An 18,304-nucleotide genomic window follows, 5' to 3' on the forward strand; every position below is an offset into this window, starting at 1 on the left:
TATTTGAAAAGCACTGTGTGATCTTAGGCTCACACCTAGGCTAATCTGTGGTCTTTTCCACTTGTTGCAAGCAGGTTCCAGAGAAGCCACTGAATCTTAAGGTCTGATACTGTCAGCACTTGTTCAGCCAGCTCGGATGCTTTGCTAACTCTCCTTGCCCTTGAATTTCAACTGTGCATTTTCAGTTTCTTTTGCCATTTGACTGTCTTTGACCTCTGCTCATTCTGTATTAATTCCCTTTTAACACTACTCAAGTTGTCTTGTCAAAATGACAAAAGCCTCTAGTAAATGGGGGAAAAGCATGCAGAAAAGCATTACCAACAACTCCTACTGTTCATTGTATGAAACTAGAATTAACTTGCTATATTTTATAAGAATAATAATGTATGTATCTGGAGCAGTAACTGGCCAGTCAAATTTTAGCTGCATACAGTTTGAAAAAGATAAAGCCCTCTCAGAGTCAAGATATAGGCTCTCTCCATTGCACTCATAAAAATTCAAAGCCCACAGACATCAGTGGACTTACTCTACACTTACATTTTTGTAAAGGGATTTATTTCCATAGAATTTAAGAGGTAGGAGGAAGCAAGGTGTTTAATACTAGTGATTGATAATACAATAAAAAAAAAATCATAAAAATTTCCAAATTGGTCTGAGCTATAACACAGCTTTAATGAAGTACCTAGTTTATCCAACGTTTGTCTCCACTTGGGTGCTTCAGGAGAATCAGGATTCTTCTCCAACAGCTCTGTCACTTTGTCCTTTAATTCCTGCACTTTATTTGCACTTTGCTTTAATTCAGTTTCAAAAACCTGCAAATTCAAGTGATAAAAAATATAAGAGACTAAATGAGAACACTAAAGTGTAAAGTTTGAAGTCCATAATACTGAGATGCCAAGCATGAAGATAAACAACAAATAGCTAACATTTATATAGGAAACATTTTATAATGACAGTATGTTGCTGGCCATTTTTTTATGGGAAAAGATAACCTGATAGATTTAAACTATATTAATAATAACAAGTATTGTTTAATTTGAACAAATGACAGAACTAGAATAATTCAGATAAACAAGATCCACTAGGTCCCATCACATTCATGTACACTTGGGATCTGCTCTTGTACAAAAGGCAAACTGACTAGTGCATAGTACAGTTCACAGAAGAAATAGCCCAGGTAGCACCAACAGAGAGGAGCATGGCATTGCCTCATTCACCTCAATGGAAGTCCTGCTATCACAGATAGACTGTTTCTTGTAGATCCTCTAGGACTACAGTTCAAAGAGCACCATAGCTTAAAGCTCCTTAGCAGCTTGGATCCCCACAAGTCCATGGGACCAGATGGGATTCATCCTAGGGTGCTGAGAGAGCTGGCAGATGAGCTGGCCAAGCCACTCTCCATAATTTTCCAGCAGTCCTGGCTCACTGGCGACGTCCCAGAGGACTGGAAGCTGGCCAACGTGGTGCCCATCCATAAGAAGGGCCGGTTGGATGAGCCAGGGAATTACAGGCCTGTCAGCCTGACCTCAGTGCCAGGCAAGATCATGGAACAGGTCATCCTGAGTGCAATAACACAACACTTAGAGGATGGCCAAGGGATCAGGCCTAGCCAGCATGGATTTAGGAAGGGCAGGTCCTGCCTGACCAACCTGATCTCCTTCTATGATCAGGTGACCCGCCTGGTGGATGTGGGGAGGCCTGTGGATGTAGTCTACCTAGACCTCAGCAAGGCCTTTGACACCGTCCCCCATAGCAAACTGCTGGCCAAGCTGTCAGCCCATGGCTTGGACGGGAGCACACTGCGATGGGTTAGGAACTGGCTGGAGGGCCGAGCCCAGAGAGTGGTGGTGAATGGTGTCACATCCAGCTGGCGGCCAGTCAGTAGTGGAGTGCCCCAGGGATCAGTGCTGGGCCCCATCCTCTTTAACATCTTTATTGATGATCTGGATGAGGGCATTGAGTCCATCATCAGTAAATTTGCTGATGACACCAAGCTGGGGACAGGAGTTGATCTGCTAGAGGGTTGAGAGGCTTTGCAGAGAGACCTCGACAGGCTGGACAGATGGGCAGAGTCCAACGGCATGAGATTTAACGCATCCAAGTGCCGGGTTCTGCACATTGGCCACAACAACCCCATGCAGTGCTACAGGCTGGGGTCAGAGTGGCTGGAGAGCAGCCAGGCAGAGAGGGACCTGGGGGTGCTGGTTGATGGTAGGATGAACATGAGCCTGCAGTGTGCCCAGGTGGCCAAGAGGGCCAATGGCATCCTGGCCTGCATTAAGAACAGTGTGGCCAGCAGGAGCAGGGAGGTCATTCTGCCCCTGTACACTGCACTGGTTAGGCCACACCTCGAGTACTGTGTCCAGTTCTGGGCCCCTCAGTTTAGGAAGGATGTTGACTTGCTGGAACGAGTCCAGAGAAGGGCAACGAAGTTGGTGAGGGGCTTGGAACACAAGCCCTATGAGGAGAGACTGAGGGAGCTGGGGCTGCTTAGCCTGGAGAGGAGGAGACTCAGGGGTGACCTCATTACTCTCTACAACTACCTGAAGGGGGGTTGTAAACAGGCAGAGGTTGGTCTCTTCTCCCGGGCAGCCAGCACCAGAACAAGAGGACACAGTCTGAGGCTGCGCCAGGGGAAGTTCAGGCTGGAGGTCAGGAGGAAGTTTTACACAGAGAGAGTGATTGCCCATTGGAATGGACTGCCCGGGGAGGTGGTGGAGTCGCCGTCACTGGAGGTGTTCAGGAGGAGACTTGACAGGGTGCTTGGTTACATGGGTTAGTTGATTAGGTGGTGTTGGGTGATAGGTTGGACGCGATGATCTTGAAGGTCTCTTCCAACCTGGTTTATTCTATTCTATTCTATTCTATTCTATTCTATTCTATTCTATTCTATTCTATTCTATTCTATCTATTCACAGTACTGCATTTCACTTAACTTCATAATTTTATTAGCTACTGGCACAGTCCAGTGAATAAAATCTCAACAAGTTAGTTCTACAGCATAGACTGTATATGAAGACTGATCATAAAATGTTACACACAGAGTCAAATTTACAAAACTTCACAGGAACAATTCTTATTTTACTACAGAGGAATCACAGCATCTTGGTCAAAACCAAAACATGTATCACAGCATCAGTATCTCCTCAGTATCTTTTTCATTTAGCTGTTCTGATCTTTCTTCGCTCTTAACAATAATTTTATCTTGTAATTACTGTAGTCAAGTATGACTTCAGCTTGCTGATAGTTGCTGATAAACAACTGTGATGGCTCATGCTAATCATGGCTGTACTCAGTCCAGATGGAAAACAGTACTTTGCTAATAGCAAAGAAACCAAGCAAACTTAAATCAGTAATGCGTGTTGGTGCTACTCACCTGAACTTGTTGCTTTTGCGTATTCAGCATATTAGGATCAATTGATAGTGGTCCCAGCACGCTGACCATTAGCTCCTTTTCTACAAGCCAGTGCTTTAGCTGAGCCTCTGCTGTCTGGAACTGGGTCAGGTAATTTGAAGATTCCTCCAGCTTTTGTTGTCTTTCAGATGTAACTTGATTGAGCTCTTTCCATTTAGAATCTAACAATGATAATGTTACCACATTGCATGCATGCTCTAGCAGACGGGTTGTCAGACTACAGACTATGTATGAAACATAAACAGAGCTCTCTAATGGGGTTTCTTGCTGATTAACTCCAGATGCCTTATTGCAGTGACTCAGCAAATGCATCTTTTACCAGACCCATATATGCTTCGATGAAGGTCTGCAGTACAGCACAGCCACATGCAGAAGCCCCAATTTAGGCTGCTACACTGACCAGTCCTCTGAAAGAGCACATCTCTTTCAAATGAGGGGATTAACTGCCTCATTTAGACATCTAAACCATAATGACAGCAAGAATATTTCTGCACATAGGTATTTGAAAAGCACTGTGTGATCTTAGGCTCACACCTAGGCTAATCTGTGGTCTTTTCCACTTGTTGCAAGCAGGTTCCAGAGAAGCCACTGAATCTTAAGGTCTGATACTGTCAGCACTTGTTCAGCCAGCTCGGATGCTTTGCTAACTCTCCTTGCCCTTGAATTTCAACTGTGCATTTTCAGTTTCTTTTGCCATTTGACTGTCTTTGACCTCTGCTCATTCTGTATTAATTCCCTTTTAACACTACTCAAGTTGTCTTGTCAAAATGACAAAAGCCTCTAGTAAATGGGGGAAAAGCATGCAGAAAAGCATTACCAACAACTCCTACTGTTCATTGTATGAAACTAGAATTAACTTGCTATATTTTATAAGAATAATAATGTATGTATCTGGAGCAGTAACTGGCCAGTCAAATTTTAGCTGCATACAGTTTGAAAAAGATAAAGCCCTCTCAGAGTCAAGATATAGGCTCTCTCCATTGCACTCATAAAAATTCAAAGCCCACAGACATCAGTGGACTTACTCTACACTTACATTTTTGTAAAGGGATTTATTTCCATAGAATTTAAGAGGTAGGAGGAAGCAAGGTGTTTAATACTAGTGATTGATAATACAATAAAAAAAAAATCATAAAAATTTCCAAATTGGTCTGAGCTATAACACAGCTTTAATGAAGTACCTAGTTTATCCAACGTTTGTCTCCACTTGGGTGCTTCAGGAGAATCAGGATTCTTCTCCAACAGCTCTGTCACTTTGTCCTTTAATTCCTGCACTTTATTTGCACTTTGCTTTAATTCAGTTTCAAAAACCTGCAAATTCAAGTGATAAAAAATATAAGAGACTAAATGAGAACACTAAAGTGTAAAGTTTGAAGTCCATAATACTGAGATGCCAAGCATGAAGATAAACAACAAATAGCTAACATTTATATAGGAAACATTTTATAATGACAGTATGTTGCTGGCCATTTTTTTATGGGAAAAGATAACCTGATAGATTTAAACTATATTAATAATAACAAGTATTGTTTAATTTGAACAAATGACAGAACTAGAATAATTCAGATAAACAAGATCCACTAGGTCCCATCACATTCATGTACACTTGGGATCTGCTCTTGTACAAAAGGCAAACTGACTAGTGCATAGTACAGTTCACAGAAGAAATAGCCCAGGTAGCACCAACAGAGAGGAGCATGGCATTGCCTCATTCACCTCAATGGAAGTCCTGCTATCACAGATAGACTGTTTCTTGTAGATCCTCTAGGACTACAGTTCAAAGAGCACCATAGCTTAAAGCTCCTTAGCAGCTTGGATCCCCACAAGTCCATGGGACCAGATGGGATTCATCCTAGGGTGCTGAGAGAGCTGGCAGATGAGCTGGCCAAGCCACTCTCCATAATTTTCCAGCAGTCCTGGCTCACTGGCGACGTCCCAGAGGACTGGAAGCTGGCCAACGTGGTGCCCATCCATAAGAAGGGCCGGTTGGATGAGCCAGGGAATTACAGGCCTGTCAGCCTGACCTCAGTGCCAGGCAAGATCATGGAACAGGTCATCCTGAGTGCAATAACACAACACTTAGAGGATGGCCAAGGGATCAGGCCTAGCCAGCATGGATTTAGGAAGGGCAGGTCCTGCCTGACCAACCTGATCTCCTTCTATGATCAGGTGACCCGCCTGGTGGATGTGGGGAGGCCTGTGGATGTAGTCTACCTAGACCTCAGCAAGGCCTTTGACACCGTCCCCCATAGCAAACTGCTGGCCAAGCTGTCAGCCCATGGCTTGGACGGGAGCACACTGCGATGGGTTAGGAACTGGCTGGAGGGCCGAGCCCAGAGAGTGGTGGTGAATGGTGTCACATCCAGCTGGCGGCCAGTCAGTAGTGGAGTGCCCCAGGGATCAGTGCTGGGCCCCATCCTCTTTAACATCTTTATTGATGATCTGGATGAGGGCATTGAGTCCATCATCAGTAAATTTGCTGATGACACCAAGCTGGGGACAGGAGTTGATCTGCTAGAGGGTTGAGAGGCTTTGCAGAGAGACCTCGACAGGCTGGACAGATGGGCAGAGTCCAACGGCATGAGATTTAACGCATCCAAGTGCCGGGTTCTGCACATTGGCCACAACAACCCCATGCAGTGCTACAGGCTGGGGTCAGAGTGGCTGGAGAGCAGCCAGGCAGAGAGGGACCTGGGGGTGCTGGTTGATGGTAGGATGAACATGAGCCTGCAGTGTGCCCAGGTGGCCAAGAGGGCCAATGGCATCCTGGCCTGCATTAAGAACAGTGTGGCCAGCAGGAGCAGGGAGGTCATTCTGCCCCTGTACACTGCACTGGTTAGGCCACACCTCGAGTACTGTGTCCAGTTCTGGGCCCCTCAGTTTAGGAAGGATGTTGACTTGCTGGAACGAGTCCAGAGAAGGGCAACGAAGTTGGTGAGGGGCTTGGAACACAAGCCCTATGAGGAGAGACTGAGGGAGCTGGGGCTGCTTAGCCTGGAGAGGAGGAGACTCAGGGGTGACCTCATTACTCTCTACAACTACCTGAAGGGGGGTTGTAAACAGGCAGAGGTTGGTCTCTTCTCCCGGGCAGCCAGCACCAGAACAAGAGGACACAGTCTGAGGCTGCGCCAGGGGAAGTTCAGGCTGGAGGTCAGGAGGAAGTTTTACACAGAGAGAGTGATTGCCCATTGGAATGGACTGCCCGGGGAGGTGGTGGAGTCGCCGTCACTGGAGGTGTTCAGGAGGAGACTTGACAGGGTGCTTGGTTACATGGGTTAGTTGATTAGGTGGTGTTGGGTGATAGGTTGGACGCGATGATCTTGAAGGTCTCTTCCAACCTGGTTTATTCTATTCTATTCTATTCTATTCTATTCTATTCTATTCTATTCTATTCTATTCTATTCTATTCTATCTATTCACAGTACTGCATTTCACTTAACTTCATAATTTTATTAGCTACTGGCACAGTCCAGTGAATAAAATCTCAACAAGTTAGTTCTACAGCATAGACTGTATATGAAGACTGATCATAAAATGTTACACACAGAGTCAAATTTACAAAACTTCACAGGAACAATTCTTATTTTACTACAGAGGAATCACAGCATCTTGGTCAAAACCAAAACATGTATCACAGCATCAGTATCTCCTCAGTATCTTTTTCATTTAGCTGTTCTGATCTTTCTTCGCTCTTAACAATAATTTTATCTTGTAATTACTGTAGTCAAGTATGACTTCAGCTTGCTGATAGTTGCTGATAAACAACTGTGATGGCTCATGCTAATCATGGCTGTACTCAGTCCAGATGGAAAACAGTACTTTGCTAATAGCAAAGAAACCAAGCAAACTTAAATCAGTAATGCGTGTTGGTGCTACTCACCTGAACTTGTTGCTTTTGCGTATTCAGCATATTAGGATCAATTGATAGTGGTCCCAGCACGCTGACCATTAGCTCCTTTTCTACAAGCCAGTGCTTTAGCTGAGCCTCTGCTGTCTGGAACTGGGTCAGGTAATTTGAAGATTCCTCCAGCTTTTGTTGTCTTTCAGATGTAACTTGATTGAGCTCTTTCCATTTAGAATCTAACAATGATAATGTTACCACATTGCATGCATGCTCTAGCAGACGGGTTGTCAGACTACAGACTATGTATGAAACATAAACAGAGCTCTCTAATGGGGTTTCTTGCTGATTAACTCCAGATGCCTTATTGCAGTGACTCAGCAAATGCATCTTTTACCAGACCCATATATGCTTCGATGAAGGTCTGCAGTACAGCACAGCCACATGCAGAAGCCCCAATTTAGGCTGCTACACTGACCAGTCCTCTGAAAGAGCACATCTCTTTCAAATGAGGGGATTAACTGCCTCATTTAGACATCTAAACCATAATGACAGCAAGAATATTTCTGCACATAGGTATTTGAAAAGCACTGTGTGATCTTAGGCTCACACCTAGGCTAATCTGTGGTCTTTTCCACTTGTTGCAAGCAGGTTCCAGAGAAGCCACTGAATCTTAAGGTCTGATACTGTCAGCACTTGTTCAGCCAGCTCGGATGCTTTGCTAACTCTCCTTGCCCTTGAATTTCAACTGTGCATTTTCAGTTTCTTTTGCCATTTGACTGTCTTTGACCTCTGCTCATTCTGTATTAATTCCCTTTTAACACTACTCAAGTTGTCTTGTCAAAATGACAAAAGCCTCTAGTAAATGGGGGAAAAGCATGCAGAAAAGCATTACCAACAACTCCTACTGTTCATTGTATGAAACTAGAATTAACTTGCTATATTTTATAAGAATAATAATGTATGTATCTGGAGCAGTAACTGGCCAGTCAAATTTTAGCTGCATACAGTTTGAAAAAGATAAAGCCCTCTCAGAGTCAAGATATAGGCTCTCTCCATTGCACTCATAAAAATTCAAAGCCCACAGACATCAGTGGACTTACTCTACACTTACATTTTTGTAAAGGGATTTATTTCCATAGAATTTAAGAGGTAGGAGGAAGCAAGGTGTTTAATACTAGTGATTGATAATACAATAAAAAAAAAATCATAAAAATTTCCAAATTGGTCTGAGCTATAACACAGCTTTAATGAAGTACCTAGTTTATCCAACGTTTGTCTCCACTTGGGTGCTTCAGGAGAATCAGGATTCTTCTCCAACAGCTCTGTCACTTTGTCCTTTAATTCCTGCACTTTATTTGCACTTTGCTTTAATTCAGTTTCAAAAACCTGCAAATTCAAGTGATAAAAAATATAAGAGACTAAATGAGAACACTAAAGTGTAAAGTTTGAAGTCCATAATACTGAGATGCCAAGCATGAAGATAAACAACAAATAGCTAACATTTATATAGGAAACATTTTATAATGACAGTATGTTGCTGGCCATTTTTTTATGGGAAAAGATAACCTGATAGATTTAAACTATATTAATAATAACAAGTATTGTTTAATTTGAACAAATGACAGAACTAGAATAATTCAGATAAACAAGATCCACTAGGTCCCATCACATTCATGTACACTTGGGATCTGCTCTTGTACAAAAGGCAAACTGACTAGTGCATAGTACAGTTCACAGAAGAAATAGCCCAGGTAGCACCAACAGAGAGGAGCATGGCATTGCCTCATTCACCTCAATGGAAGTCCTGCTATCACAGATAGACTGTTTCTTGTAGATCCTCTAGGACTACAGTTCAAAGAGCACCATAGCTTAAAGCTCCTTAGCAGCTTGGATCCCCACAAGTCCATGGGACCAGATGGGATTCATCCTAGGGTGCTGAGAGAGCTGGCAGATGAGCTGGCCAAGCCACTCTCCATAATTTTCCAGCAGTCCTGGCTCACTGGCGACGTCCCAGAGGACTGGAAGCTGGCCAACGTGGTGCCCATCCATAAGAAGGGCCGGTTGGATGAGCCAGGGAATTACAGGCCTATCAGCCTGACCTCAGTGCCAGGCAAGATCATGGAACAGGTCATCCTGAGTGCAATAACACAACACTTACAGGATGACCAAGGGATCAGGCCTAGCCAGCATGGATTTAGGAAGGGCAGGTCCTGCCTGACCAACCTGATCTCCTTCTATGATCAGGTGACCCGCCTGGTGGATGTGGGGAGGCCTGTGGATGTAGTCTACCTAGACCTCAGCAAGGCCTTTGACACCGTCCCCCATAGCAAACTGCTGGCCAAGCTGTCAGCCCATGGCTTGGACGGGAGCACACTGCGATGGGTTAGGAACTGGCTGGAGGGCCGAGCCCAGAGAGTGGTGGTGAATGGTGCCACATCCAGCTGGCAGCCAGTCACTAGTGGTGTGCCCCAAGGATCAGTGCTGGGCCCTGTGCTCTTTAACATCTTTATTGATGATCTGGATGAGGGCATTGAGTCCATCATCAGTAAATTTGCTGACGACACCAAGCTGGGGGCAAGAGTTGATCTGCTGGAGGGTAGAGAGGCATTGCAGAGAGACCTCGACAGGCTGGACAGATGGGCAGAATCCAACGGCATGAGATTTAACACATCCAAATGCCGGGTTCTGCACATTGGCCACAACAACCCCATGCAGTGCTACAGGCTGGGGTCAGAGTGGCTGGAGAGCAGCCAGGCAGAGAGGGACCTGGGGGTGCTGGTTGATGGTAGGATGAACATGAGCCTGCAGTGTGCCCAGGCAGCCAAGAAGGCCAATGGCATCCTGGCCTGCATCAAGAACAGTGTGGCCAGCAGGAGCAGGGAGGTCATTCTGCCCCTCTACACTGCACTGGTTAGGCCACACCTCGAGTACTGTGTCCAGTTCTGGGCCCCTCAGTTTAGGAAGGATGTTGACTTGCTGGAACGAGTCCAGAGAAGAGCAACAAAGTTGGTGAGGGGTTTGGAACACAAGCCCTATGAGGAGAGGCTGAGGGAGCTGGGGCTGCTTAGCCTGGAGAAGAGGAGACTCAGGGGTGACCTTATCACTCTCTACAACTACCTGAAGGGAGGTTGTAGACAGGCTGATGATGGTCTCTTCTCCCAGGCACCCAGTACCAGAACAAGAGGACACAGTCTCAGGCTGCGCCAGGGGAGGTTCAGGTTGGATGTTAGGAAGAAGTTCTATACAGAAAGAGTGATTGCCCATTGGAATGGGTTGCCTGGGGAGGTGGTGGAGTCGCCGTCGTTGAGGGTGTTCAGAAGGAGACTTGATGGGGTGCTTGGTGCCATGGGTTAGCTGTTTGGGTGGGTTGGATTGGTTGATGGGTTGGACACGATGATCTTGAAGGTCTCTTCCAACCTGGTTTGGTTTATTCTACTATTTGTTTATTCTACTAAAGTCTAGACCTAGCAGGAGACTGAAATGCGCCATCAATACATGCTACTTTTACAGACAGAACAGTCCTTATATGCCTCACAAAGCTCTTTTATGAATATTCTTAAGTAACAAAGCTTGTCCCATTTTATTTATTGAAACCCCACTAAAATAAACAATGAACAAAATGTGCTTGACTTAGAACTTCTAGCAGAAGGTCCAACTGCATCAGAAGAATGACTCTTGACTAAGCACTTTTGCATCTGTGATTACTCTTCGATTACTATACTGGAAGATGGTCATGTTAGTTTTGCACATTCTCTGTTAAAAAATAAGGAGCTAGTTTTCTACCATATTTAATCTGAGTTTTAGGACTGAATGTTACCCAAATCTGAGGAAAGTTAGTTAAGGTTATTTTTTTAAGGGTAACCCCTCAAACATAAAACAAAAACCTTGCTGAACCAAATTCTGTCCTTGTTTATCTGCAACCACAGGTAAGTGATTACATTTCCCTTTATAGATGAAGCTTTACGCATTTGCATTTTATGACAGGACAGAAGCTTACTGCTGATTCAGTGGTTTTCTCATATCAATTAAAAAGGAGGGACAGAGACTTGTGTTCAGCATATAAAAATGGCTGCTGAAGAGAAACACAGCCTTGGAGTAGGCATAAGCTGCTGCAGCTGCACAGACCAAGAGGTCTGTGGAGTGTCAGTGAACCAGCAGGTGCAGAAACAGCTTTTGGATACATACAGCCCTTCAGATCTTACAAGCAATCCAGCATCTCTCTCTAAACCACTAAGGAGATCAGAAAAGTTTATTGCATAATTAATATAGCCTTACCTATTTATACTGGCCACAGAATTATTATTTTCTAACCTGTACAACTCCTGTGCTCCTTTCACTCCACTGGCAGTCTGACAGATTTGCTGTTAACCTGACTGGTATGCTTACAGGGATCATATAAATACTCTCCACAATGTTAAGCTAGGCTGAGATATTGGCTGTTCAAACAGAATTTTCCCAGTAAGTGCAAGAAAGTACTTTTTTTGAAGGCACAAAGTACCTTATGTTGCTCAACTTGGGCTTTAACCGCTTCGCCATCAGTTGGAGCAGCTTCCCAATCTGATGCAGTTTTGTCCATTTTTTGCAACCACTGCATCACTGAGGTCGATTCTTCCTGAATATTCTGCATTTTTGAAAGCATACTTTCTAGTTCTGAAATCTTTTCCTTCAATAAAACTCCCAAATCTTCATAACTGTGATTTACATCAGACATCGCTTGTTGAACAATTGTCAGCTCTGTAAAAGGAGAGATGCACAAAGACTGCATTAGAAGTTACAAACCCTTCAAACAATAGACTTCAACAACTTCTAAATACTACTCTGAGATACAATAGCCAACAGCCTTCCAAATAAGAAGTCACTGAATGTATTAGTCATTGCCATTTCACACTAACGGTGGTAACACTGTATGTGAATGACCTATTTGCAAGAGTTTCTGATTTCAGAGAAACCATTACATTAATACACACAGATACATAAATACCTTTCAATCTTTCTATTAATTGCTATTTCAGTATTTTAACCAACAATTCCATGACAAAAAAAGTTGAATATACTGGACTACAGTTCAGTTAGTTGCCTGAGAGCCTAACAGTACTGCAATAACATTTTGTTCACATTCATGTACCATTATAAATGTGTTTTATCACTATGAGAGCAGAAGCAGGCAGACTACTAGATAAACTAATTTAGGAGAAGGGACACTGCAGACTCAGAACAGGGTACGTGGCTGTGCATAAGCACATGCGAAACTCCTATATAAGGTCCTTTGTTTCTGTAAAGAGGTTGGTCACACAGTGATACAGATGTATGTAAAGTAGGTGCCTTTGTATATATACATTTCTGTGTTTTGAACACTGATGAGTGTTAAAAAGCCACATCCACACATAGCAGAATTTTCTCAAAAGCTATGTGCTATATTAAAACAGCTCTCCCTGTATACATCTGTGGAAGTATATATTAATTCAGAAAATTGCCAGATTTGATCTGTCTTCACAACCAATATTGAAGACAGTATCGTGTCCTAGTAAATATAATTGCCATGCATGATGGTGATGATGGTATGAAATTTAGCCTAGGAGTGACTGCTCCAAGCAGATTTATGTACAACACTGAAAAAATACTTACATTTTTAATTATGTATTTGTTTAGTACATTTCTTTATCACATCCTGAAATTTTTACTAACCTTTATTTTTAAGGAAATCCTGAGTTCCTGGAGCTCCTCCTTCCCCATTTAACATTGTGCTACCTGTAGATCAAGAAAGATGAAGTCCCATACTTAGGTAGGCCTTCATGCCACCAAAAACCCAGCACTGTATTTCCTCTTCTACACAGCCTTCATTATAACATTAAAGAAATATCTGAATGCTAACCTTTTAATAGCAGCATTTTCTTTAAATTTTAAGTAATTTAAGGTTGGTTTATGTTCTAAGCTGCCCCAGTCAGCTACTACTGTTAAGTGGTACCACACATATGTGGCATATGCATAGCGGGTGCGTGTGCATATGGATGCACATGAAAGCATGCAGCATGATGTATAAGTCATCCTACCACTCACAACAGTATGATAAATGAACAACTGTAGTAGCAAAAGTCTGTGCCCTAGCTGTGAAGCCACATGGCTAATATCACTTCCTTCCTCTCCTCAAAAGGAAACTCTTCCCTACTGTATACCAAGAATATGTTTTTACCCAGCCATGTCTGGGTATGGCCTGGAAGATGGCTAGTTGGCAAGTGCTGAGACAGTGAGGACAGCACTAAACATCAAACAGCAAAAACGCTCAGAGTGGTCATTGCAGACACCACAAGCAAAGCCACCTTTGCCCACCAGGGAAGTGGTTGAGTTACCCATCACTATAAGTATTTAGATGTGTTGATATAGTGCTTAGGGACACGGTTTAATGGTGGACTTGGTAGTGCTAGGTTAACAGCTCAACTCAAAGACCCATAAGTGTCTTTCCCCACCTAAATGATTCTATGATTTTGCAGCATCACACCTTTGCAGAATAAGCCCGTGACACCAAGCAGACAAGTCCTTCCTATCTTCTTATCCTGGATAGGACCTGGGAAGGACCACACAGAGGATATCCAACCAAACCAGCCAATGGGATAGTCAATACTACATTGACCTCATTGATTGCTGTTCAGGGGTGAGGGCTGAGTTTTGAGCAGGGCAGCTTTGGGTAGGGGATGGTGAGCACTCCAGTTACTGCCACTTGTTTTATGTATTATTTCATTAGCATTATTGTTATCACTGTTGTTTCTTTTCCCTTTGTGCTGTTCTATTAAACTATCCTTATCTCAGCCCACCAGGTTTTTAAATTTCCTCCTGATTTTCCTTCCCAGTCCCAGTGGGGAGTGGGAGGCAGTGAGTCAGTGGTTGCATGGGGCTCAGCTGCCCAGTTACCAGTTGGGCCTAAACCAGGACACCTGTCATGAGCATGACTTGAGCACATGCTCCATGAGGGGGATTGCAGTGTGGAGTCCTCACTGTTACACCTGAAGCTCTTCCTATTACTCAGAGGCAGCCACTCACCCTAACAGAATTTCAAAGCCTGTGGAAACAGGGCTACATGGGCTTTGTGAAACACTTTCAGGCCACAGAGGTGGGGTATGTAGTGAAACCACAGAGAACTGCAAAGACAATCACTTCCCGCTCTCCTTCACATATGTATTCCCAGATGAGCAATTAACAGAGAAAGATTAACGGTTGCCTTGAAAAAGGCTATGCATCCACCCCACAGCACCAGCTGGACAGTGAGAACCATATTAGTGGCAGCTGGAGGATGGCAAGAGAAAACAAACCAGATAAGAGAAGTCACAGGCCCCAGTCAGAGCCTTATAGTTTCATAGTTTCATAGTTTCATTCAGGGTTGGAAGGGACCACAAGGATCATCTAGTTCCAACCCCCCTGCCATGGGCAGGGACACCCCACACTAGATCAGGCTGGACAGAGCCTCATCCAGCCTGCTCTTAAACACCCCCAGGGACGGGGCCTCGACCACCTCCCTGGACAACCCATTCCAGGGTTTCACCACTCTCATGGTGAAGAAACTCCTCCTCACATCCAGCCTGAATCTCCCCACCTCCAGCTTCATTCCATTCCCCCTAGTCCTATCACTACCTGATATCCTGAGAAGTCCTTCCCCAGCCTTCCTGTAGGCCCCCTTCAGATACTGGAAGGCGACAATTAGGTCTCCTCAGAGCCTTATCTTCTGCAGACTGTACAGCCCCAACTCCTTCAGTCTGTCCTCATAGGAGAGGTGCTCCAGCCCTCTGATCATCCTCGTGGCCCTTCTCTGGACACGTTCCAGCACCTCCACATCCCTCTTGTAATAGGGGCTCCAGAACTGGACACAGTACTCCAGGTGGGGTCTCACCAGGGCTGAGTAGAGGGGGAGGATCACCTCCCTCGACCTGCTAGCCACACTTCTCCTGATGCAGCCCAGGATCTGATTGGCTTTGCGGGCTGCAAGTGCACACTGAGAGCTCATGTTGAGCTTTTTGTCCACCAGCACCCCCAAGTCTCTCTCTTCAGGGCTACTTTCCAGCCAGTCACTGCCCAGCCTGTATTTGTGCCTGGGATTGCCTCGACCCAGATGCAGGACCCTGCACTTGCTCTTATTGAACTTCATGAGGTTGGCCTGTGCCCACCTCTCCAGCCTGTCAAGGTCCCTCTGGATGGCCTCCCTTCCCTCCAGCGTGTCTGCTGCACCACACAGCTTGGTGTCATCAGCAAACTTGCTGAGGGTGCACTCAATGCCACTGTCCATGTCCCCCACAAAGATGTTGAATAAGACAGGTCCCAGGACTGATCCCTGAGGGACTCCACTTGTCACTGGCCTCCACTGGGACATGGAGCCATTGACAGCCACTCTTTGGGTGCGGCCATCAAGCCAGTTCCTTATCCATCTAGTGGTCCACCCATCAAACCCATGTGTCACCAGTTTGGAGACCAGGATGTGGTGCGGGACAGTGTCGAAGGCTTTGCTCAGGTCCAGGTAAATGACATCAGTTGCTCGCCCCTCATCTATTAATTTTGTCACCTGCTCATAGAAGGCAACCAGGTTGGTCAGGCAGGATTTGCCCTTGGCAAAGCCATGCTGACTGTTCCCAATCACCTCTTCACTATTCTTTTGAGCGAGTAGTGACTCCAGGAGGATCTGTTCCATGATCTTTCCAGGCACAGAGGTGAGACTGACTGGCCTGTAGTTCCCTGGTTCCTCCTTCTTGCCCTTTTTGAAGATGGGGGCAATGTTTCCCCTTTTCCAGTCTGTGGGGACTTCACCAGACTGCCAGGACTTTTGAAATATAATAGAGAGGGGTTTAGCAACCTCATCTGCCAGTTCTCTCAGTACCCGTGGGTGTAACCCATCGGGTCCCATGGACTTGAACACTTTCAGGTTCTTCAGATGATCACGAACCTGATCTGCACTTACAATGGGCAGTTCTTCCTCCCCGTCCCTGGCTTTGACTTCCATAACATCAGGAGTGTGGCTAGAGGCCCTTGCAGTGAAGACTGAGGTAAAGAAGTTATTAAGTACCTCAGCCTTTTCCTCATCACATGTGACCATGTCACCATTTTCCTTTCTGAGGGGGCCCACACCTTCCCTAGTCTTCTTCTTCCCATTAATATACCTGTAAAAGTTCTTAGTATTCCCTTTAATCTTCCTGGCTAGATTCAATTCAAACTCTGCTTTGGCTTTCCTAACCAGGACTCTTGCTGCTCGGGCAGCTTCCTTGTATTCCCCCTGTTCTACCTGTCCTTCCCTCCACTTCCTGTAGAGTTTCCTTTTAAGTAATAGTGTGTCCAGCAGCTCCTTGCCCATCCAGGCAGGCCTCCTAGCATTCTTACCTGCTTTTCTCTTTGTTGGTACACAGAGCTCCTGGACACAGAGGAGGTGGTCCTTGAATACTGACCAGCTGTCCTGGGTCCCTCTTCCCTCCAGGGCTTTGTCCCACGACACTTTGGCTATCAGATCCCTGAAGCGATCAAAATCTGCACGCCTAAAGTCTAGGGTCGTGAGCTTGGAATACTTCCTCCTGATTGCCCTGAGGAGATTAAATTCAACTGCTTCATGGTCACTGCAGCCAAGGCCGTCTCTGAGCCTCACATTGCTTACCAGCCCTTCCCTGTTGGTGAGAACAAGGTCCAGCATAGCACCATTTCTTGTTGGTTCCTCCACCATTTGGAGGAGGAAGTTGTCTTCTATGCAGTCCGGGAACATCCTGGATTGCTGGTGCCTTGCTGTGTTGTCCCTCCAGCAGATATCCAGGTGGTTGAAATCACCCATGAGGACCAGGGCTTGTGACCTGGAAGCTGCTTCTATTTGCCTATGGAGGGCCTCATCTGCTTGGATCTGCTGGTCAGGTGGCCTGTAGGAGACCCCCACAGTAATATCTTCTTCCCCTGTCCTGCCTTTAATTTTGACCCATACACTCTCAACTAGCTCATCATCCCTCCCCAGTTGGAGCTCCACTGATTCCAACTGGCTATTGACATAGAGGGCAACACCTCCTCCTCTCCTTCCCTGCCTATCCTTCCTAAAGAGTTTATACCCATCTATGCCTACATTCCAGTCATGGGATTCATCCCACCAAGTTTCAGTAACAGCCACTATGTCGTGGCATCCCAGCAGCACAGTGGCCCTTAACTCATCCTGTTTGTTGCCCAAGCTGCGCGCATTTGCATAGAAGCACTTCAGCTGGGCTGGCCCTGTCCTCCTCTTGTGCCAATTCCCCTCGGTTTCCACAGAATGTCCTGGTGGATCATTCGTGGCTTGCCTCAGGGTAGCAAGTTGAGAGCCCTTACCAGCTCTCCTTCTCTCTACTGCTGGTGAGCTGCCCCTCTGTTTGTCACCAGCCAGCAGGAGACTATTAACCCCTTCCCCCTTCAAATCTAGTTTAAAGCCCTATCAATGAGCCCTGCCAATTCCTGCCCCAGGATTCTTATCCCCCTCTGGGACAAGTGTGTCCCATGAGTTGTTTTCAGCTCAGGTGCCTTGAAAACCAATCCATGATTGTGGAACCCAAAGCCCTGTCGATGGCACCAGCCCCTGAGCCATGAATTGATCTGTCGGCCCTTCCTCAGTGTGTCCTCATCCATTGCTGACGTTAGAGGGATGGCAGAGAACACGACTTGAGCCCCTGATCCCTTTAGCATTTGCCCTAAGGTTCTGAAGTCTTTTTTAATAGATTGTGAGCCTCTCATTGTTACATCGTCACTGCCCACCTGAAAGACCAGCAGTGGGTAGTAGTCCAAAGGACTCACGAGGTTGGGAATTCTATCTACAACATCTTTTACTTGGGCACCAGGGAGGCAGCTGACCGCTCTATGAAATGGGTCTGGTCTGCATATTGGGCCCTCTGTTCCCCTCAGTAGGGAGTCTCCTATGACGATGACCCTGCGAGGTTTCTTTTCTGGGTAAGTTTTGATGGCTGGCCTGAGGCAACCTGTCATTGGTGCAGCTTCTGACCTTCTTGAGTCCTCGGCCTTACCAATGGCCTGTTCCTCCTGCAGAGCCTCATACCTGTTCTGTAACTGCA

The 18,304-nt window shown here is 45.5% G+C and overlaps 1 protein-coding gene across 23 annotated transcripts in view; it reads right to left on the reverse strand.

The window, feature by feature from the left end:
• The window catches only part of DST (dystonin), a 523,559-nt gene that overhangs the window by 129,240 nt on the left and 376,015 nt on the right, over positions 1-18,304 (reverse strand). For all 23 annotated transcript variants that reach the window (XM_068142981.1, XM_068142971.1, XM_068142968.1 and 20 more), the window contains 7 exons: positions 12,945-13,007; positions 11,758-11,993; positions 8,516-8,645; positions 7,296-7,495; positions 4,597-4,726; positions 3,377-3,576; positions 683-812 (listed from right to left, as the gene is read on the reverse strand). In XM_068142981.1, coding sequence (XP_067999082.1) covers positions 683-812; positions 3,377-3,576; positions 4,597-4,726; positions 7,296-7,495; positions 8,516-8,645; positions 11,758-11,993; positions 12,945-13,007 — 1,089 coding nt within the window. The remainder of the gene's footprint in view (positions 1-682; positions 813-3,376; positions 3,577-4,596; positions 4,727-7,295; positions 7,496-8,515; positions 8,646-11,757; positions 11,994-12,944; positions 13,008-18,304) is intronic.

This window comes from Melanerpes formicivorus, unplaced genomic scaffold, assembly GCF_026170545.1.
Source record: "Melanerpes formicivorus ecotype bairdi unplaced genomic scaffold, bMelFor1.0.p_v2 SCAF_9, whole genome shotgun sequence".
Classification (NCBI taxonomy): Eukaryota; Metazoa; Chordata; class Aves; order Piciformes; family Picidae; genus Melanerpes; species Melanerpes formicivorus.